Source organism: Rhopilema esculentum, chromosome 21 (assembly GCF_057945365.1).
Source record: "Rhopilema esculentum isolate cy_ngs chromosome 21, ASM5794536v1, whole genome shotgun sequence".
NCBI classification, from domain to species: domain Eukaryota; kingdom Metazoa; phylum Cnidaria; class Scyphozoa; order Rhizostomeae; family Rhizostomatidae; genus Rhopilema; species Rhopilema esculentum.
This window is the reverse complement of record NC_142835.1, coordinates 11,877,693-11,900,369: the sequence shown is the minus strand read 5'-3', so window position 1 is coordinate 11,900,369 and position 22,677 is coordinate 11,877,693. Positions and strand designations below refer to the sequence as shown.

The window sequence follows — 22,677 nt, the reverse complement described above, 5'->3', positions numbered from 1 at the left end:
AAATCAATTATCCTGTTCTTTAAAAAGTTGAGGTCCTCCATGCATCATCTGCAATCAGGGAGGTTTCATAATGTCCTTTTGATGGCAGTTACACTGGCTTTTGAAATTTCAAATAGCTGAGAATATAGCAAGAGTCTCGGCTTCAAACGCATTTCAAACAATGTTACCGCTCAGGCTCCTGGCAATAAACAGTCATCGTGTACCATCAACTTACCTTGTGAAATGGGCCTAAAACTTGTTTTCCAGCATATGATTTGAAAAACTCATTGACAATATGTGTGATCACAAGCCTTTGCTTGCTTTCTTGTTGTATTTTCGGGGCTTCATTCTCTTTAGGCGGTGTTTTGCTCTGATCATCAATTCCGTTTTCGGACGACATACTGTTATCCGACGCCGCCATTTTCAGTATTCCAAATTCTTGGCGCCAAATGTCCATGCAAAAATATAACAGACTGGAAACAAATGACGTCACAACAAGGGAAATCTCGAGCCATAACAACATGACAACACCTCTCCAAAAACTCCCCAAAGAAAACCAAATTTGTTAAATAAACGCCAATTTCCCGCAAATGTCTAGGGCAATTATTAGAAATATTGAAAAAGGTGAGTTTTCGTATTTTATGTCGTTTTTATAAGCAATGTCGAGGATGATATCGTCATAAAATCAGTCGATGTCCCGCATTGCCCTTGTCGACCATATCTAAAACCGTCATATCTTATGATGACAACGAGAAACTGGATCATTTTAAAATGGCAGGTTCCGCAGTGGAGGAGAATCTATCAACTGAGTTTGATTTGGATATAGACGTGGATACTTTTTCAGAAGTTGATAAATCTTTGTATTTTTCAGATTTAAAGTGGGTTGACTTAGAAGAAATTTTAGCCTGAAACTCCCTCTCTGATAAACTCCCTCCTCCCCAATACTTGCCCCCTTAAGCGAAAAATGTAAATGAATGCCCGAGTGTTCAATAGATCAAATGCGTTAAGTGCAAAATTCTGATATTTTGAACTGCAAATACCCTGAATTTCCTCTTTCATTGTCCTGCTTGAGGGGGCAGAGAGGAACAGACCAATCGAATTTGAAGTAAAAAGACTCCAAAAGTAATCTCTTTAACATTTAGATAATAAAATAGTGTCGTATTTGTCATCGCTTCCCAGCATTATAATCAGGCGTCTTTAGACGAGAAATTGTGGCAGAGGTTTCTTTATAAAACAAGCTGTATATAAAGAGCCTAATTTGCAGAAAAAGCAGCTGCATTTCAGTTGCATTTCCCAGTCTTTTTCGTATGCAATCTAAATTCCGTGCTATAGCAAACTCGCTAGAAAACAAACTTATTTTGCATTTATAACTTGATAAATCATTTGCGTCTCACGAGTTCACTAATAAATACAGTAATTTCCAAGGATCTGTAGGTGTATGTCGGATTTTAAAAGGAAATATGTGTATTTTATAAATATAGGCTTAAAATTAGCTAGAAAACACATTATCCGAAAATGAGCACTGCAGTTTAAGGAGAAATAGCTCTGTAATATAACAATTAATTTTAATGATATTCTATCCTGACAAGGCCACAGTTAACAGGCTGCTAGATGGACTCCTATGAAATGCTTGCGGTGAAGAGTCGATAAAAATGTAGAAAATAAAAAACATCACAAAGCGACGAGAACAAACAACAATAAGCACAAGCAAATTAATATTATCTAATATTACGCCCCGGCATCCGTGGCTTCATCAGAGGAAAAGTGATATTTACCATTTTAAGTGTAAATGCCTGATTTGATGAGTTAAAATGGTTAAAAGAATGCGATTCAATGATTGAATAAAAACCGATTACAGTGTTTCCGGTACCTTTGGCTGTGAGTACCATTTTATATGATTTCAATGTTCTGGTAAAATGCATTTTCATTACAAAGAGTTGTCAACGAACGCATTCTTGCCAAATGAAACCACAATTGAAAGTAGTCAATGAAGAAAAAAACAGGGTGACAGTCAGACAGTAGCATATATCACCAAGAATCTAATTAAACATATTTAGGTTACTGTGAATATGAATATGGCTAACATTACGTCATTGGAAATGATACAATCTTAAGAAAGCAAATATACACAAGGCGTGATGATGGTCTTATGCTTAGGGACATGGACTACAGATCCTAGGGTTTGGCTCTAAGCCCCTGGCATGACCAGACTTTTACTGAGTAGGAAGGAATCGCCAGTCTGTAATGTGGTCAAGTTGAGTGAAAAACAAGGACACTGCTTGATAAACACAGCTTCTATATGTTCTTATTAAAACTATATTTGAAAGTTACGAAGTAAAAATCATAAAGATGCAATTATATGAAGCATCTACATTATTGTTTACTCAAATTACCATAGAACTTTCGACTGTTCATCTATTCATACCTGTATAATATGCAAGGTGCATTTAAAGCTTAGAAACCAGCAAATTTGCTTTTTGCATACCTGTAGAGCCTGTTATGAACAAATGTTATACCAAACGAAGCAAAAAGCTCATGTTTACATATTCAACGAAAATGAAAATGATTTTTTATAATCGTAAACAACGAAAACTGAGTAGCTTAAAGTAAAAATGATGCCAAACCTTTCATATCAAAATCAAATAAACTCTGCAGTGAACAGCAGTGAACAGTGACGCAGATCGTTTCTATTTGTTACCTTTGTTGCTTCTATACTTTCCAGGAATAGCATTTTAGAAATAACTTACTTTTGATACAAGTTAGCTTTCAATTTTAGTCTTTAAACTTCACTTGTAATTTGTCGACTTTGATTAGCTGAAACGTACAGATGTCTCTCCCTGTTTCCGTAGCAACATTATCTTCTACTTTCCTTATCATTAAAAGCCATTTTATTCTGCCAAGCTGCAGATGTTACCAGGGGTGGACATAAAAGTTGACGGTCGCACATTAACATTACCCTACAGGCGGTCTAGGGGGCCTCCCTCACGGTCAAGGGTGGAGCCATGAATGAGGCCCAGACCCCTACCCTGGACCAGGGCAACTAAGTCTAACATTAAAGGCAAAAAACCCTAAAGTTTACTATGTCCATTATTTCAACCACTATAAATAAAAATAATAATTCACCTTGCTTAAGAAAGTCATCTTGATTTTTGGTCTAAAATATTATTTTCATGCCTTGTAAGCGTTTACTTTCTAACTGCTATTTGTCCCGCTAAGCAAGACTGATACACTTTGATCGATTAAACTCGATTAGACTGATACACTTTGATCAATTTGATTCAAGCTAATGCTGACGGAAGGAAAGATTCTAATTGGGGTCTAATATTACACATGTAGAACTTAAGATCATTCCTGTCGCTCAAAAAAACTTTCGCTGCCAAGCAAAAACTTCACCGTGGTCAGGACATTTCAAAATCACAAGTTGTGTGAACAAGAAATTTTGTGGACAATATTCTATAGTATAGACACCTAATGGAACAATCAGTGGTCAACAACATTCATCGAAGAAGGGCCTTTGTTCCCAAGCACTTTATTGATTTTGTCAGAACCGACAATGATATTTGTTCCCACTAACTCTAGCCACCGCCCTCTCCCCTACCCCTACAAAAACTTCACTTTAAACTTTGCCTGCATTGAACATGGGGTGTTTGCCACCCCTACTCACCACGCCTGACTACGGGCTTGTGCGAGTGGTGACGGGACTGGGAAATATCTCAAAGTTTAGCCAGCTTTGAAATGTTCAAAATGTTTAGTCAAACATTTTGTCCTTTTAAAGGTTTCCGAGCAAATCCAACACGCAGTTGAAAGAAAATGTCATGAGATTCATAAGTTTACACTCCCTGTGCACCTCTTCCGTATAGATTAAGAATTGGGATTCTTCTCCTTCACAACTTCCAACCACATCCACTTTCTTCCCATTCCAGCAGTTGTGCGGCACAGTAATCTAACATAATGTTTACAGACTTTTCGTGGCGCACAAATATGTGAAAACTTGATCCTTGATTGGTGAGATTTGGTAAAATATTTGCATAACAAAGTGCCCTGCATATTTTTGCGGCGCGGGCGATGTGCTTAAAAATCATACTGTTCACGGTCTAGGATGGTCTTTGAATTTCTTCTATATTGAATGAAATCGTAGCATTGGGTGTGAGATGTTTATTGTGTAAAGAGAGTTAAATGTATTCACTGTAAGGAGGAAAATAAAAGATTGTGGAAAAAATGATGACCTAATTTTAATGACTGAAGACGAAAACTAAATTCTGGAAATCTGATGATCTTCCGTGAAAACATTGGTTTTTACAGTAAACACTAGACATATACTTCAGCTGATAGAAATGTTCTTGCAGGAAAACTCCAGAAAGTTTTGTCTGTTCATGCCTGCAAATATTTGCTCATGTCTGTTCACTGTTGTCTCTTGAAAACACAAAATTTTCAAAATTGCTCCACTTATCTTCCTCACCTAGCCTAAGGTTGGGAAGTTTTTCATAGTTTGTTTTGCCAGCGTTGCAGCTGACTAAATAAAAACCGTTGTCATAAAGCTGTTCAAATGCTTGATGCAGATTGCTGTGCGTCAGGTAAAACCGGCATGTGTAGCCATTGGATTCTAAGTTAGGGTCTCTTGAATCATTGAGTGTTCCTTTGAACACTGACTTGCAAAGGCCAACGTGCCCAGCAACAAGAATCCTAGGCGTTTTGCGGAAAGCTACATCAACAACTTCCCGAGCTCCAAACGCGAATGTGCTGCGAATACTTACCATTATAAAGTTTGCCTGCCTGTATACAGTTTTTCCAAAGAAACTGCTGTTTGTAAAAGTTTTAAGATCCTTTAACAGTCCGTTCAACTTGAAATAGCGCGCTTCTTGTTCCAGCCTATCGAACTCGTTAAACCGTTCAGGAAGTAGTAGCTGGCCGCTTCTTAAGTAATCAAGAATATGTGCAAATAAAATGCCGTCACGGTCAATAAAAAGGCGTCCCTCCAAATCACGCTGAAGCCGCACGCTGCCATTAAACATGGTCGCCAAGAAAGATCGCCTGTCCGTTCTTAGTGTGTCGAGTGATGTCAAATACAGCTTTCCACCAACATTGATTTCTATTTTCTCCTTCCCTGTATCCACTCGAGATGAACAAAGATAACTCATTGCGCACAAATATTGCTTTGATTATAACCGAGGCAATAAATCATGTGAGAACTGCAATTTGAAGTATCCAATTTCTTTTAATAATGTAGACAGCAAATAAATAACAGAGCTTTGATACCTCCACTTAGCCACAATGCACTGGTGTTGCTGACAACAGGTGCTCTAGTCATCTGGCTTTTACACCATCTGAAACATAGAAACTTTGTCATTGAAATGAACGGGAAAAGACCTGTTACTTTACCATATCTGTTTTACATGGAAAGTATGCTGGTGAGATATTATCAATTCATCTGCATTTGCTAAAGAAAATGACTCAACTATCAAAAGAATGACTACCAATTTGAAAAGTAATAAAAGCAACGAGGAAGCAAGAAAAGCTGTTTTATATTCGAAGACATTAAGACTTTCTGATCAGAATCTCTTCAAGCACTTATAAATAAGGCATCCCCTCAGCCTCTATCAATACCCTGCTGTTGTAATCACGGCTATAGATCATGCAAACAGAAATTGAGATTGTTCATGCGGATGAGCATCAAACATTTATAAAGAAATTGTTTCAGCAATTTCTTGGGTTTTGAGTTTTAAAGACATCCAAAAATGAGAACGATTTGCTAATTCAGAAATGCTAAAAACTATGACGTTGACAGGATGACTGCAAAAAGCTTTTTCTGAAAAATGTTACAATTTAGGCAATTGGTACATGCTAGTTAAATTCATTTACGGCTAGCTGATAGAGAACAATTGCTGCTTTTAATCTGACGCAAATATGCCCTTTAAGGTGAAGGAATTAGCAGCAACAAAAATGGAAGTAAGGATGGCCTTCTAGCCATTACATGATGAGCTAAATTTGGAATGCTGTAAAGTATTATGTTTTCCTTAAAAGGTAAAAATAGGGCAAACAATTTTAAAAATTCAAATTGTGATGAAAATTCTACCTACACGAAGCTGGCTCAAGACGATCTGATCTTGATTGTAAGAGATTCAAATTCACTTTGTCAAAGGCATTCAGTTGAGCTTTTGCCGTCCTTGGTAGCTGACACGTTGCAAACTTGTGCCAAATTGAACCTAGCAGCACATTCTGAAGCGTAACAACAGTGGATCCACTTTAAACCAGATGTGCACAGCCACTCAGTACCCTTGCCAGTCTATCTAGCAGGTTGAGAAAATGTACCGACAAAATCATTGGCGGAACTCTGTCATAAAAGTTCGACTGCTTTTCAATAGTAGCGGGACTCAATGTTCTACTTTTTAATTTCCTATTCAAATGGTATACAAAAATATGAAAATTTGTTCATGTCAATTCAATTAAAGTGTTAATTTTTCATGAAATCCAAACACTAGGTAATCCCTAGACATAAAGCCACCTGCAATTTTATTTTACGTTGCCTTCTGCTGAAGCTGTTAAAACACACTATGCTAATAAAGAACCAGTCGGTAGTAACTAATTACAACATTTTTTTGCTTTTATCTTCCAAAAGTTGATTTTAGAGTGATGGTTTATTGAGGTTTGTAAAAACCACCCGCTGTAATCAAACTAGACATGAAAATACATCGAGCCGAGAGCTACTAATTATAACAAAGTATTAATTGTTTTTTGAGCCAGGAATTAGCAATAAAAATAGCAATCAAAGAGTACAGGTTTCTTGTTGTAAAACAATGTTAGTGTTATAGCAAGCTTTTGAATTTAGAGAGCCTGCCATCTTGCTTCAAATATAGCTTTTAGGGTGCCCAAGTTTCTAGGTTAATGTACTAGTTTTAGAATTTCTATTGTGTAGACAGAAATAGTTCGTTTTCACCTTAAGACTCGACGAGTATAACATTCTCATCAATAGGTAAACGGCACTGATTGGTCAACCTATACAGTCATGTGCTCACGTTTATGATTGGCCTATTTCGGTCTACAACTGATTACTTATTTCCTAGCGTAGAGTTTTCGATCTATGTTCTGACGTTTTAAACTCTGAAGAGTGTCAGACTAAAAGCTCTAGTATACTTAAATTTTAATATATTTCAATACAAATCAATATTACTTCTGCAGAAACTAAAAGAAACCTCCTTGTTAAAGTACCAACATTAACAACATGCCATCACAATATCATCACAATTAATACTTTTCTTGCAATGCTGCTGTTTCACTTCTTTCAATTTAACTTCCTCAGAAGATAGCACAAAGACAAAAGTTACATAGTTCCGTATTGGTTCTCCTTCGCAACGGATAGTAAAGTCTGCACACAGGCTAGAGTTACACAACTTATATTATGTTTGCTTATGTTTGCAAATTTATATGTTTTATGCTATATTTGGGACGCTAATACAGCTAAATCTTTTTAACGAGCAGTTACCGGTTTTGCATCACTGTTAAGAAAAGTCAAAAATAATATGAATAGCCAGGACATATCAATTTCTGAATTGAGAAACCTGCTAAAACCTTCGTTACCTTTTGAACAGTTTTCTAGAAAGAGCCTTTTGCATTGTGTAACATTCGGGATTCTTCTGCCAACGGTTAAAATCGATAAGCCAACGGGCCGAGGTCCCGAATACGTAGCGCGCAAAATATACTCCTTCGTTGAGGCTATCGCTGTGATCTGTAAGACAAAGACTAAAACGTGTTCAACACGCCAATAAGATATACGGAATCAAATTCACAAACAATGCGAACGTCGAAAATCAAGAAAATTGTAATTTGTTTTTCTGTTGGCTTTAATTAGTTTAATTGTAACACTACATGTTGACAGACAAATACATTTCTATGAAAAGGCACACAACGGGATTTAACAGGACATGTGCCTTTAATACGCAATCGAAACATTACTAATGCGAATATTCCCAAATGATGTTCCCAAAAATTCCCAAAAAAAACACCAGAAAGGAGAACGTCGGGGAGAGGCAACCATTGAATGCTGGCCTTTTGAAGGACTCCAAACGCGAAAGTTGTAGATTGTGTTAAGCTTATTAAAGAAACCGCTAAGGTCCAGCAGTGAATTATCTTCTCATAACAGCGGCTGGCTTTCGAAACTATGATAGGCTTCTCAAAAAAATTCTAGCACACCAGAAGCCATGACATGCATCGCTTCGAAACAAGGCCGCAGGAACAAGTGGAATGCCCTTTCAAAATGTATGCTCCCCAGTACATCTACGCTCACTTTTTTATGCTTGAGAAAACGAATACTGGATCTTACTGTTCGAAATATACCGGATACCTGATGTAGAGGATGATGACGTCATAAACTTATGATTAAGCCTTGCAATAACGTTTAAAAGTAAGTACAATGAAAATTCTGCACATCCTTCAAAAGCACTGAATATGTTCTATGCGAAAAAAGATCTTGTTTGACGATAATAGTTGCGAGAAAACAATTTAGGCGGTTCAAAGTAAATTTTATAGCAGATTAAAGCTAGTTACAGCTGAGAGATGACTGGGATTAAATGCAAGAAGTCCTGAGAAAAGACATATGCTAGCCAGTGTTCATACCTCCCTTGGAAAACTGACGATTTTTTCAACAAAAGCGGAAGGTTTTCAAAGCATAGAAGTATTATCCGGTGTACAAATGAACACTTTTCTTGACGCCAAGGAAAATTCTTATCTTTAAAAAATTGCTTCATATCATATTTTATTTCAACCATCTGCATCTGCAAAACACCATCCTCGGTCAATTGAATCTCGCCTCACCTGCAAAAAAGGTCCCCATGCTCGTCCGTTTGAACATTCTCTTTCCTGCCAAACAATTCTTCACGTCGTCCTCTGTTTGAAGCACTTCAACCTGCAAAGAAGATAGGCACGTAAAGAATAGGGGGTGTTGGGGGCACGACGCCCCCCAAAGGTTGGAAAAACCAATTGCAGTTGGAAAACTGAAAAGTTCACTTGGAATTTTTTCTAACTATTATGACCAAATATGTGAATTTTATAGCCTAGGATTTTGGGATTTTAAATGTAAAAATTTTAGATCTTATTAAAATTCAAACTCTGGAGCAGGCACATGTTCTAATCGTTTTTAATTGTGACGACCTGTCTCCGCTGGATCTCAAATTGCACCATTGCATCGTTTGTTTCCTTTCTGACACAGGTTAAGTTGAATTAAATTATTTTGAACAGGCAAGGTGAATTTCTGGATAAGAAGTTTAAATTTTGCCATCAGTATTGATTGAGCCTGAAGTTTTCAAAAATCATTCCAGAACAATTGAAAGTGGAAATTTTTTAAGAAACATCGAGTAGCCAATTCAATTGAAAACATTAAAGATCTTTCATTGCTAGAAATTCTCAACGCTTCTTAACCGGTGTATGCTAAGCTCCCTCTGCACTTTGTAGACCTCCTTGAATCTTATCATGAATTGCTATGACAAAGCTAATGAGAAGCCACAAACACATTGATCAAATGAGAATGTTTTATCTTACGAATCGGGCATATGCACTTGCCGTCAGATCACCTTTTTCAGCTCCAAGAAACAAAGGACATTGAGCCTTTAAAAATTGTAAAAATTTTCCTTCGATCAAGAACAAAAGATGAAATGGTCAATTCCTTGATGCTTCTATATTGCTAAAAATATATTTTATATGAAACTGATCTGCAGAATTGCTGTTAATTGTCTTAAAAGAATATTACTTTTCATAATGGCTTTGAAAAAAGCAAACATTTCACAACATATTAACTAAAAGCTTTTTCGTCTGACGCTCCTCAGAGCATAAAACGTCAGAATGAAGGTCCGAAAGAACACGATGAAAAATATATACCCAGTTGTAGATCGAAATAGGCCAATCAGAAAACGCAAGCACAAGACCGGTATAGTTGACCAATCAGTGCCGCGTGCCTAAAGAAAAATTGCCACTGGAGTCCAAGAGAGAGAACGAACTACTTCTGTCTACACAATGGCGGCTTTTTCGTTTGTATGTAGATCGATTCCAAAACTGCTAGTAAAATGTTTGCTTTTTTAAAGCCATTTTCAAGTTATGTACCGCCAAGAAACTGTTCACATTACTTTTTATCATTAAACATATCCAAGATCTAGTCTGGTATGGCTTTGATGTTGCTTTATATCTTACGAAAAGATTAAATGTTCATGTTACGTTAATCAAAATTTAGAGATTTCCTTTATCTTCTTCGATATTTTTATGCTTCAGACTAATTCATATAAGTAAAATGTTGGTAACTATACAGAACCTAAAAATATAGAATAAGCCATAAGGCTATTTCAAAATCAATTTAGTAGGTACAGAAGATTAACAAGATAAAATTCATCAGGTAAAGTTGGAATTTTCAACCTTCCACAACACCTCAAAATTAGCCACTTAGTCCCTGTAAGAAGAGCATCACATCTTTGTCTATTTTAGCTTCTATTAACTTCTTTCAGCATTGCTACACACCATCCTCCATTTAATCTACTTAAATCTGAAAGACAAAGTTCCCCATTTTCATCCATTTCTTCTCATACTGAACAACATTACTTCACACTATCCTCTGTTACTTCAATATTCAAAACAAAGGTGCACATATCTGTCCTTTTGAATATCTTCTCCTTACCTAACCCTAGACATCTTTATTTGAATCATTCCAACCCGCAAGACAATGCATCACATCTCCATCCAGGTTGTCGTTAAAGTATAACTGACATGAAAATGAAAAAACTTCATAAAATTCACTTAATACATACTAGTATAGAGTTGGCAGTGTTGAATCGAATGGTGTAATTATTTTCTGCATTTCTTTTCGTTGACATAATTTTTTCAAGCTCCAAAGTACTGGTTTTTGTCCGTTTTTGTTCGAATAAAAAAACGCAGCCAAAGAGGAATTTTAGGAATTTGTGACGTATTTTGGTGTGTTCGTGCATCGTCAAGGTTAGTTTACAGCGAACTTTTGAAGGATGGTAGAGATCGGGCCAGGGATTAATTTAGCATGCCTACAGGCACGGATGTGCCTCGTCAACCAAAATGCGTGCTTGTTCGTTTGAATGACGTCTCTCGACTTTTAATGCAACTCGAACACTGTTTCGTGGTTATGATCGCTGATATATTCCATCCTGTTGCAGAAATGGCCAGAAATCAACCAAAACATTGAAAGACAAATTTCAAATATACAAACTGACATTCAAAAACAAAGTTTCAGTTGTACAGTGTGCATAGTTTTAAGGTTATGCGGCGATACCCAACAGTAGCAAGCCTTGTTCATGCTTCCTGAAACATTACTCAGGCTGCCGGAGGGCACCCAAGATTTAAAAAGATCGGTTGCTTTTACTTTCATGACTTAAACTTTAGAAATTTTGGTTAGGCAGTTTGATAGATGGTTATACAAAATTCCCTGTCTATTATGTAGGGTTATAAACGAAATTACGGACTTCTCGTCACATTTAGCTTTGCCGTGCTCGTCCAAAAAGCCTTAAAGTGCCTGTGACATGATTTTCGTACTTTTGGGTTTATAAATCTATTCTTATGTAAAAAGACCTGTTATTTTCATTTCTTTCTGAGGTTAGTTTTTACTTTTCGTGAGAAATGAAGAAGTTATTGGCAATCTTCTACGCCAAAATTCGCCATCTTGGTTTTCAGAATGAGTAGACAGTGACGTCACAGGAGGGACCCAATCGCCTCCTCCTTCGAGTTTTTGTATCGTAGTCAATGAGGGAAATCTAACAGGTCCAAGATGAGCGATATTTCCAGAGAAAGTAGTGGCAGAGAGGATGAGATTTTTGAAGGTAGCGCTAACATTGTTACAATAACTAGTTCCTCCCATGACGTCACAAGAGAACGGCGAATGATGATAAAGCGACTTGGCTAGGCCGCACTATTTTGCCTAATTTCAATATCAAAACGCTTTTATTTCAAAAAAAGTTCAGATCTACTATAAGAGCAGTGCAACGCTTCAATTGAGAGAATAAAAAAAATCATGTCACAGGCACTTTAAATTAATCCCTGGATCGGGCATAGCAAAAAACAACCTAAATACGACAAATATTGTTGTGCTGTGCTATACTGGCTGTTTTGATAACAGTCACATTCCCGGAAATCAATCGCCGAAATTTCCGAAAAATGGAAAAAATAAATTTGATTGTGTGTACTTGACCCAAAACACACACGTTACGTACAAGAACTATAACAACCCTTTTTTTAACAACCCTACCAAGTTTCAAAACGACTTTGTCTTACGGAATTGGATCAAAGGGAAACAGACATTCGACATCGCTTTTGTAGAGCTTCTGTATGGAGCTCGAACGAGGGGCGATTCAGATACCGTATTTCATCTAATGAGCGTCGCCCTCTGATAAACGCCGCCCTCTATTGAACGCCGCACCTTCGGTCAACCATTTGGAAAAAACGCCGCCCTCTGATAAACGCCGCCCTCTGATAAACGCCGCCCTCTATTTAACGCCGCTTCATTAGAAAACATACCGTTATTCGAAAGCTATGAAAGTTTCTTAGGACTCTGACGGAGGCAGAGGTATCGATATTCATTGACATTTCCATAACGTGAAGACATCTTTTGTGAACTTTCAAAAATTATTCACACAATCTTTAATACGTGTTTTTGGAGAAGAAAACATTGTTTAAAGTCTGTTTTTATTATTTTTCATCGCATTTTTCATTTAAAAACTTATCATTTTGCATTGAACGCCGCCCTCTGATAAACGCCGCCCTATATTGAGCGCCGCATCCAAGTTTTGAAGTTTGCAATAAACGCCGCGGCGTTCTTTATTTAGGCCATGTTAAGAAAAGTATAAATAAGTCAACAGAAAATCGATCCATGTTTCTCCCTTGAAAAACTTTTTGTTATCTTTATCCGAATTAAAATCCGAATGATTAGCGAAGGTTTCGCTTCACCACCATATGTTCACCCATCATCAAAGGAAAGTGGTAATGGATCATTCTCATCGGGTTGTAACATCATTTCAACGTTCCCGTCTTCAAAACTTGTTCCCTCGCTTCCGATACCACTTCATCATCGTTAGATAAAACCCTTGAATCTGGAATTTCCTTTCCGACCTTTGGTTGCTGGACATTTCTAGGCTCTGTTGGGGTTTTGTGACCATCAACCATAGAATAACACACCGGAATGCGTCACTCTCCCCAGACTCTTTCGAAAAATCTCCAATGACTCAACCCCCCAAAAACAAACTTATGGCCCTTATTTTGAACAAATATTTGCAGATATAGAATCAGTGATGTTTACTGCCTAAGAAAAAGCCTTTTGCAAAATTTTGATTTTTCATGTCAGTAGCCCTAATTTGCTCAACTCTGTTTATGCAAAACATGGCTTTACATACTCGTCTGTCTTAATGTTTAGATGTGTTAAACTTGTTTTGAAGTCATTGAAATTAAATTTTATAATTGACATTTTGAGTAGCTGTAATGTATTAGGCATAAACCATTTTATATTAGCCTCGGATTGGAGTTGATAGAGGAGATTAGATCAGGGTCGGAGTGAAAACATGGCGTCTTGTCTCGTGTGCTCTCTAGGTCTAGCGTTAGGTCGCAGCGGATCTTAGGCATCGCGCGCGCATACACAACATATTATGGCGACGAGTTATCTAAAGAACCCAAAGAAGGATTAGAAAGTAATAATTTCGACAAGAGAATACGAGATATGGAAGAAAACGATAATCAAATAGGCCAGGCGCAGCAACCTCAACCAGTATCGATTCAATTACCTCCAGTTAAGGAATTTGATCCAAAAGGAGATCCTTCCACGGTAAGTCAAAGATGGCAAAAATGGAAGAAATCGTTCGTTTATTTTCTGAATGCAACAGGTATTCAAAATGATAGCCAAAAGAGGGCAGCACTTTTGCATCTTGTAGGAGATGAAGTGCAAGACATATTTGAAACATTAGGTGAGGTAGGCACAACATATGACCAGGCAGTAAATAAGTTAGATAGTCATTTTGATATCAAGAAGAATATTCCATTCGAAAGATGTGTATTTCATGAAACAGGTCAAGAAACAGGAGAGAACATAGATTCATATGTCACTAGGTTGAAAAAGTTAATCATTCATTGTGAATATGGTGATGCAACTAAAGATGAGATAAGAGATCAAGTAATAGCAAAATGCAAATCAAGTAAGCTTAGAAAAAGATTGCTACAAGAGCCAGATCTCACATTAGATAAAGTCCTAAGAATAGGAAAGCTCATGGAACAATCAGACCTTCAGACAAAGAAGATAGAACAACAAAATGGTGCAAGCTCATCAGCTGACACAATGAAAGAATCTTTCTCAGACCTGAATAAAATAAGGCCAAATAAATACCAGCACAAAGGTAGGCAAGCAAACAGAAATCAAAAATACACTCAACAAAGGGAACAATGTGGAAGATGTGGAATGAAGAATCACAACAGTAAAGACTGTAGAGTGACAAAAGGAAGAAAGTGCATGAAATGTGGAATTATGGGACACTTTGCAAAATGCTGCAAGACAAAAAATCCAAAGAAACCAGAAAATCATCAAGTGAGAGCAAGTGAAGTCACAACAGAAAGTTCAAGTGATGATGAAACATCAGTATTCAAAATTGGAAGCAAGGAAAGACCAGTATATCCAGTCTATATAGATGGCACACCAATAAATATGCTCATTGACAGTGGATCAACATTGAACATCATTGATGAGATATCATTTCAGAAATTGCCAAAAAAACCACAACTTGAAAGCAGCAAGACTAAGATATTCACTTATCTAGGCAAAGAACCATTGAAACTAAAAGGAACATTCAGAGCAAAAGCTGAAGCATTTGGGAAAGAAACCCAAGCAAAATTCTATGTCACAAAAGGTTCAGGGGGAGCATTGCTAGGACAAAAGACAGCAGAAAAGCTTGATATTTTAAGAGTAGGCCCAGTTCTAGGTTCTAAAGCAGATCCAACAAATTCACTTCACAAATCAGTAAATGAAATCAGTCAAGAAAAGCCAACTGAACACAAAATAGATCCTAAGATTCAGAAAGTTCTGGACAACAACAGAGAAGTATTTGAAGGCATGGGTAAATTCAAAGACTACAAGTTAAAACTACATATTGATGAAAATGTCATTCCTGTTCAGCAGCCAATCAGAAGATTACCATATCATACAAGAAAGAAAGTTTCTGCAGAACTAGAAAGATTGTTGAAAAATGACTGCATAGAGAAAGTTAAAGGCCCAAGTACCTGGATAAACCCAATAGTAGTAGTACCAAAGCCAAATGGAACCATAAGATTATGTTTAGATATGAGAAGAGCCAATGAAGCCATAGTAAGAGAAAGACACCAGATTCCAAAAGTTGAAGAAATTCTCCCAGAGTTGCATAATGCAAAATACTTTTCAAAGATTGATTTAAAAGAAGGGTACCACCAACTAGAGTTAGCAGAGGAATCAAGGCACATAACAACATTTCTAACACATGAAGGTTGTTTTCAATCAAAACGTCTTGTGTATGGAGTCAGTTCAGCCTTTGAGCAGTTTCAGAAGGTTATTGAGCAAAGCATTGCAGGTTGCCCAGGCACAAGGTCAATATCAGATGACATTCTGATATGGTCATCGAGTAGAGATGAAATGGCAGAGCGTCTTGACACGCTATTCAAAGCATTGCATGCCAGAAACTTAAAGATCAATCCAAAGAAATGTGTATTTGGAACAACAAAGCTCACATTTGCAGGATATTGTCTAACAGACAAAGGAATTCATCCAGATAAATCCAAAGTGGATGCAGTCAACAATGCCAAAGTCCCAACAAATGCAACAGAAGTAAGAAGTTTCCTAGGTCTAGTCAACTTTTGTTCACACTTCATCAAAGACTATGCTACACTTACGGAACCTCTGAGGAAACTCACCAGAAAGGAAACTACATTTGCATGGAACAAGGAACAGCAAGCAAGTTTCACAAAGTTAAAGGAAAGCCTTACAAATGCAAACACAATGGCTTATTACCAGCCTCATGCAGACACAAAAGTTATTGTAGATGCTTCACCAGTAGGACTAGGAGCAATCCTTACTCAAAAACAACAAGATGGACAATTCAAGCCAGTTGCTTATGCATCACATGCATTAAGCCCAACAGAACAAAGATATTCTCAGACAGAAAGAGAAGGCTTAGCCGCATTTTGGTCAACACAGAAGTTTCATTACTATTTGTATGACAGAGAATTTACAATAGTAACTGACCACAAACCACTTGAAAAACTATTATCAGCAAGAGGAAGCCCTACACCAAGATTGCAAAGATGGTTACTAAAAATGCAACCATACAAGTTCACTGTTCAATTTGAACCAGGACACACAAATGCATCTGATGTACTTTCTCGTTCACCTTTACCAGCTACAGGAGAAAAGTTAAGTGATGATACAGAACATTTCATCAACTCAATTGTTTATGATGCTATTCCTAAATCAGTCACAATAGAGGAAATTCAAGAAATGTCAAGAAATGATGAAATATTGAAAAACATCAAAGAACAGATCAAATCAGAGAAATGGTCAAAAAGTCCACAATACAAACCATATTTTCTGAACCGGAGAGACCTCTGGATCAAAGATGATATTATTTTAAAAGGCACAAAGCTTATAATTCCCACAGATCTAAGACAAAGAATACTTGCCACAGCACACCAACATCACTTAGGCATTGTGAAAACTAAAGGATTACTTAGAGAAAAAGTATGGTGGCCAGGAATAGATCAAGAAGTGGAAAACTTGATAAAACATTGCCATGCATGTCAAGTAACAGGATCCAATAAAGTCAATTTTGAACCACTTGAGGTAACAAAGATACCCTCAACAAATTGGCACACAGTAGCTTTGGACATTCAAGGACCATATCCAACAAAGGATTACTTAATAGCACTCATAGACTACAGATCAAGATACCCAGTAGTTGCACAAGTAAAAACTATCAACACAAAGACGGTAATCAAAGCATTGGATAAGATATTTTCTATGTTTGGTTACGTGCACAAATTAGTTGCTGACAATGGAAAACAGTTCATTTCAGACGAATTCAAACAGTACCTCAAACAACATGGGATAAAGCTAAGGAATGTGACACCGTATTCACCATGGGTCAACGGTGAAGTTGAAAGATTCAACAGATCACTCAAAAAGGCAAATCAATGTGCACACGCAGAAGGAAAAGATTGGAGAGAAGAGCTGAACAAGTTTCTACTTCTCTACAGAACAACCCCACATGCAACAACAGGACAGTGCCCAGCTACAGTATTTTTTGGACGTGGTATCAAGAATGACATACCAGAATATGCAAAGGATGAATCACAAGACCCAGAATTAGATAGGAAAGACAGAGAAAAGAAAGGAAAAATGAAAAATTACACAGACATCAAAAGGAATGCAAAAGACAGTGAAATTCAGGAACAAGACACAGTGCTAGTAAAGAATCTCTGGAAAAATGACAAATTATCTCCAAATTGGTTAAATGAGAAATTCAAAGTCATCAAGATCTACAGGAAAAGTGCTTTACTAGAGAATGAAAGAGGAAACAAATTTTACAGGAACAAAGCTCATCTCAAGAAATACAATGAGAGTGAATCAAACAGACAAGCAGTACCTCAAAAGGAGAACACACACAACACAGATGAAGAGGAAGACATCTTAGCAGAGGAACTCTTAATTGACAATGCGCAAAATGTCGCAAGGCCAACGCGTTCCGAGCGCAGACCGAATAGAGCAATCACTAATGCTAATGACGCCAATAACACTCCACACTTAAATGAAAACAATAATTCTAGTTTGCATGAAAGTGATAATGCTGACATGCATCAAAATAGTGAAAATAGGTTTAAGGAAGGAATTGTTGAGGATCATTGGAATGAACAAAGCAATGAAGACATACAAGAAGATATTGGCAACAGAACACCAGTTTTTGTACCAGATTCTGTTCCAACAGCCATTCAAGAACAAGTACAAGTGAAGAAATTTCCAATAAGAAGGAGTCGTAAGAAGAAAAACTGAATAAAAAGGACAGACAGGAGGTTGTATATATTTATATCGATTGACTTTGCACGAGTTGATTGAGCAACACATTGGAGTTCTACTATTTATGTTCATTCTAATCAAGAAGCTGGAACTTTGAAGATTATATATTTGTTTTGTTGATGGATGAATATCACATATACTTTTGCTGACACTGAAGAACAATCATCTACGCTGAAGGACTAAAGCTGAAGAACATTGTTTATATTAATTGTTTGTTTGGTTACGTTTACAAAACTCATATAGAAACCCTAGAGGACAATTTCAAGAAAAGGGAGAATGTAATGTATTAGGCATAAACCATTTTATATTAGCCTCGGATTGGAGTTGATAGAGGAGATTAGATCAGGGTCGGAGTGAAAACATGGCGTCTTGTCTCGTGTGCTCTCTAGGTCTAGCGTTAGGTCGCAGCGGATCTTAGGCATCGCGCGCGCATACACAACAGTAGCAAAGAAGAATTGCAACATATATCATTTGCATCATGTACCCCCAGTTCTCGGCAGAATCGATTCTTTATTTTGTCTAAATTTGATGAGAAACTGTTGGGGTGGGGTACCCTGGGTATCAGACTCACTATATGTAAAATAAAATAGAGAGTCTGGTCTAGTGCGCCCCATTCTCGTTCTGGTGAACTTACTTGAAAGAACTGAAGTCTATTTAACAGACTAGGCCCGTGAAACAAGACTGTCGGATAAATAACAAAGAAATTCAGTAGTCAGAGGAGTTTTGGGAAATCTTAAAGCAAATGTATTTCATATAGTTCTGTAAAGTCGACATTATTAAAACAGTGATAATAGACTTTTCTCCCTCAAATAAGTATTTTGTAATTTTCCTCATAAATTGTGTGTACTTTCAAAGTCTACTTCCTCAGTGTGAAGGCAGCGCGCTTGGACACCGCGGCGCTCTCGACATTTCACTCGACAGCGCTCGACAAATGTTGAGCGACGTATTGCTCTTTCAAAGAGGGGTGGCCAAACCATAGAGATGGCTCTCGACTTTCACTTGACTCGACTCTTCACAAACGAGGCTATTGCCTCGAGCGCGCGATTCTCCTTGAAAAAGCCCGCGACTTCTGTTCTGTCTGATTCTGATAAACATGAAGCTAAGTAAAAGAGAACGTAAAGCTCTCGTTGCTCTAATTGTGATTATTCTCGAAGACGAGAAAAAGCCAAAAAGGGGGCCATCTGCTAGCATCATTAATATTTTCTTGCCTTTATCGTCATCAAGGCCCTCGAATTCCCCTTCGTCGCTGCTTGAAGAGCTAGCATTGATCTGTCCTTCTTTGTTGATATCTGAACGTTCATCGTAAGTGAGGTCGAATTGACTACAACTTTCCATCTTCAAATTATTCGAAACAAAAAAACAGAAAAACAGAAGATATCACGTAACAAAATAAACACAACTTTGGCGGGCAAAATTCAGATACTGCATATTGCGCATGCGTTGATTCGCAAAAGTCGAGCAGAATGTCGAGAGCCTGGCAAAACGCACTCGACAACCTTCGACAACACCTGAAACAATAGAAATGTCGAGCGTTACCACTCGACAATTTTGAACTTGTTCAAATTTGTTTCGACAACGCTCGACAAGGCTCAACAACACTCGACAAGGTGGCCAAACGCTCTCAACATTTGATTCGACAAAATGTCGAGCGTGGTCGAGTGAAATGTCGAGAGCGTTTGGCCGGGGGTTTAGAATCATCACATTGGAAGTTCATCACAGCGATTATGGCCAATACGACAAGCGAAGCCCTGTATGCTGGGCGAAATGTTAGCCATAACTGATTTATTTGTGTTTGTTGTTGTTTGTTCTCGGCACCTTGCGGTGTTTCTTATTTACTGCATTTCACTACAAAGCCTAATTTCTTTGCAATGAGAGGCACTGGCTGAAATATCAGAGATTTTCCAAAGCCAGTTGGCAATATAGCGAAGGTGTCTCTTTTCTTACAAACAAGGCTTTCAATGCTGTTATGTGTTAAGTTCCACAACATGCGGAAAATATTCTTTGAGTACAGTTTTAACAGCATCTTCAGACTCAATCGTTACGGCCGCTAGCATTTATTTATGTTGTGTTCTGTTCAATGTTTTACACCAGAGCTACGTATATTGTTTCGCTGTGACCTTTGAACGTACAGAAATCTGTACACTCGCTCCTGATTGGTTTATATAAGCATACCAGAACGAGAATGGGGCGCACTAGACCACCAGACTCTCTATTATTTTATAAAGTGAGTCTGGTACCCAGGGTAGGGGTGGGGTAATATTTAAGCAACATACTTTTTAAGATAAAATGCTATGATTTTCAACTGTCTTTACGTAACCATAAGTTGGACATGAGCCTACCTTTGAGGTAAAATTAGCGTTCCATGTTGGTAAAAGAGCGTTTTCTGGTATAAAAAGGGGTGTGGCCTAATTCTTTTGTTTTGTCCCCCCAGAGCCTAGTAGCTAGCGCCGCTATTGAAGCACTGCATCTGTTCTCTTTGCGTGCAAACGTTGTTACATATCGATTCTGGTGATCTTTGGAGCCGGAAGTCAGCTTTATGATGTGGTTGGTATAGGTGGACGGAAAAATTCGGGCATTTCTACAGTAACAAGTTAGATCATGAAGTCACGGCATATATAAACTGGTGTTTTGCAAATATTTTGTAAAACTTTTGTAGCCAATTCTGTTTTTCATATTACCCCATTTGATTTTCACCAAATATCGATGTATTTGACGCCAATTCTCTGAACTTCTCAGGGTTTTACCTTCTTACCCAAAAAATTAAGATTCGTCATGAATAATTGACCTATAAGGATTAAACGAACTTTTTACCTCTCCTCGTGATATCTTGCTCAGTCAAAGCCTCGATTGCAGCCATCTAAAATTATCCTGTACTCTAAGTCCAAACGATTCGCCTTTCTTTACGTCATGCTCAAAATGTATAACTAAATCGAGACATGCCAAGAGACTATTAACCAGGGGTTGTCAAAGTATCCACCAGCTCCTATAACTATGGCTTGGGCATTAAAAATATCACATGTATACTGGCACCGAAGAGAAAGGAGGCTGAGTAGAGGCCATGACCCCCACTTTTCGCCGAAAATGCAAAAAAGTTAAGAAATGAACCTGTTTTTATTCGGTTTTAGCCCCCCAACTTTGTTAGAACCCCCATCTTTCTTAACGCTTCGCTGTGCCTGATGCTGTACCATGCTCTTGAACAAAATTGATAGCAATTTTGTTGTATTCTTTTGTGAGTCCATAAAGGTACCATAGTTTTCTTCCCTTGCGATGTTACTTTCCTTCTAAAGATTACTTGGTTGACCAACGTTATACAGTTCATCAGTAACTTGCAATCTTTAAAAATTGCCACGTAAATGCTCAAATGGCTTACTCCAGCAATTGAATATCTATTATCAATCGCATAAGCTCGTTGCGACCGAGGGACACTTCACGCTTGCAAATAGCGTACGCGATTTTCCCTAAAACAAAAGGATTTCTGAGGATTTTCATATAAAACAATAGGATTTTCACACAAGGTGTACGAGATCTTCCTTGAGGGATTTGCCCCTCGGTTGTGTCATTGCAAAATATGTAAGCTGCATCACCAATTGAAAAAAGCAACCGAGTTAAAGCAGAATCTCTTCAAATGGACACCACAGCACAACGGAAGCTTCTTTACAACGGACAATTACACCCGTCTGGACTCGGTCCGACGGTCCGAGCCGACCGGTGTCCATTACAGAAAAGGCACAGGAGGAAAATGGGCAGGACACCTGGCAAGAATGCAGAAAAGCAGGTTGGCGAAGCGTGTAACAGAGTGGACCAAGGCAAGTCAAGGGATCCAGTGGAAGACCCCGGAGGATAAGATCGGGACGCGTGGTGAGAGATGTAGAGGCGATCTATCAGCAGTGACGTCATCAAAGATCTATTTTTAGACATTCTCAATTTTGACCATGTAATCTGAAAGGACACCATAAAAACTGTCAATATACAAAATCAGTTAAATATGTTCAACGTTGGGTGACATGAAAGATTTCAAATTGGCTAACGGATTACTATTGTTCTGGCCTGGTTCGTGAGGTTATGAACCAAGACCAGATTACAGTACTTTGATGGAGAAAGAGCCTGTGCTAATATGAGCACACCTCTGCCAGAAACACATTCGACTGACTTTGCACATTTGGAGCAATTTCATAATGCAGTCTTTGCGAAATTGAAAAATTCTAAAAATAGATTTTTGTGACATCATCAATAAAGATCGATTTTGTTCCGTCCATGTCTGCACAATATTACCCTTCATTTGGACTTTTGTATATCTGAAAACCATTGCTTCACTTGAATTCACGCTAGGTATTCAGTTAGTTTCAGTGGCTAGCGACAGCAATGATGACGAGTTTATTTAAAGGGTTTTATATAATAATGTATCTTGAATTGACAATAATTAAATCGAGTTAAAAGTTAATGTCTAGCATTTGGGAGGTTATGAAACATTTGAGGGGAATTTTATTTTCTTATTTGCTGCTGCAAGCCCTCAATCAAACCAAACCATAAAAAGGAGGAGGGGAAAGTTAAGAAGAAAAGGAGGGGGGGGGGAGATCAAGTTTTGAACTGAAGTGGTCATAAGATTCCAGGAGGCACGGAAAAAGACG

At 37.7% G+C, this 22,677-nt stretch overlaps 2 protein-coding genes across 4 annotated transcripts in view; both read right to left on the bottom strand.

The window, feature by feature from the left end:
- The window catches only part of LOC135684728 (structural maintenance of chromosomes protein 4), a 29,217-nt gene extending 28,574 nt beyond the window's left edge, over positions 1 to 643 (bottom strand). The window contains exon 1 of the mRNA XM_065200364.2: positions 215 to 643. Coding sequence (XP_065056436.2) covers positions 215 to 502 — 288 coding nt within the window. The 5' untranslated portion in view covers positions 503 to 643. The remainder of the gene's footprint in view (positions 1 to 214) is intronic.
- Positions 644 to 1,529: 886 nt separating this feature from the next.
- LOC135684733 (BTB/POZ domain-containing protein KCTD16) lies at positions 1,530 to 22,550 on the bottom strand. Of its 3 annotated transcripts, none has more exons than XM_089115109.1 (4): positions 20,861 to 22,550; positions 8,788 to 8,878; positions 6,057 to 7,702; positions 1,530 to 5,303 (listed from the first exon to the last, which is right to left on the bottom strand). In XM_089115109.1, the coding sequence occupies exon 4, from the start codon at positions 5,115 to 5,117 to the stop codon at positions 4,371 to 4,373; it is 747 nt and encodes a 248-aa protein (XP_088971235.1). In that variant the 5' UTR covers positions 5,118 to 5,303; positions 6,057 to 7,702; positions 8,788 to 8,878; positions 20,861 to 22,550; the 3' UTR covers positions 1,530 to 4,370. The 3 variants fall into 3 exon arrangements, with proteins under 3 accessions (XP_088971235.1, XP_088971236.1, XP_088971237.1); XM_089115110.1 differs by lacking the exon at positions 20,861 to 22,550 and adding an exon at positions 10,634 to 11,258; XM_089115111.1 differs by lacking the exons at positions 6,057 to 7,702; positions 20,861 to 22,550 and adding an exon at positions 10,634 to 11,258.
- Between the last annotated feature and the right edge of the window lie 127 nt (positions 22,551 to 22,677).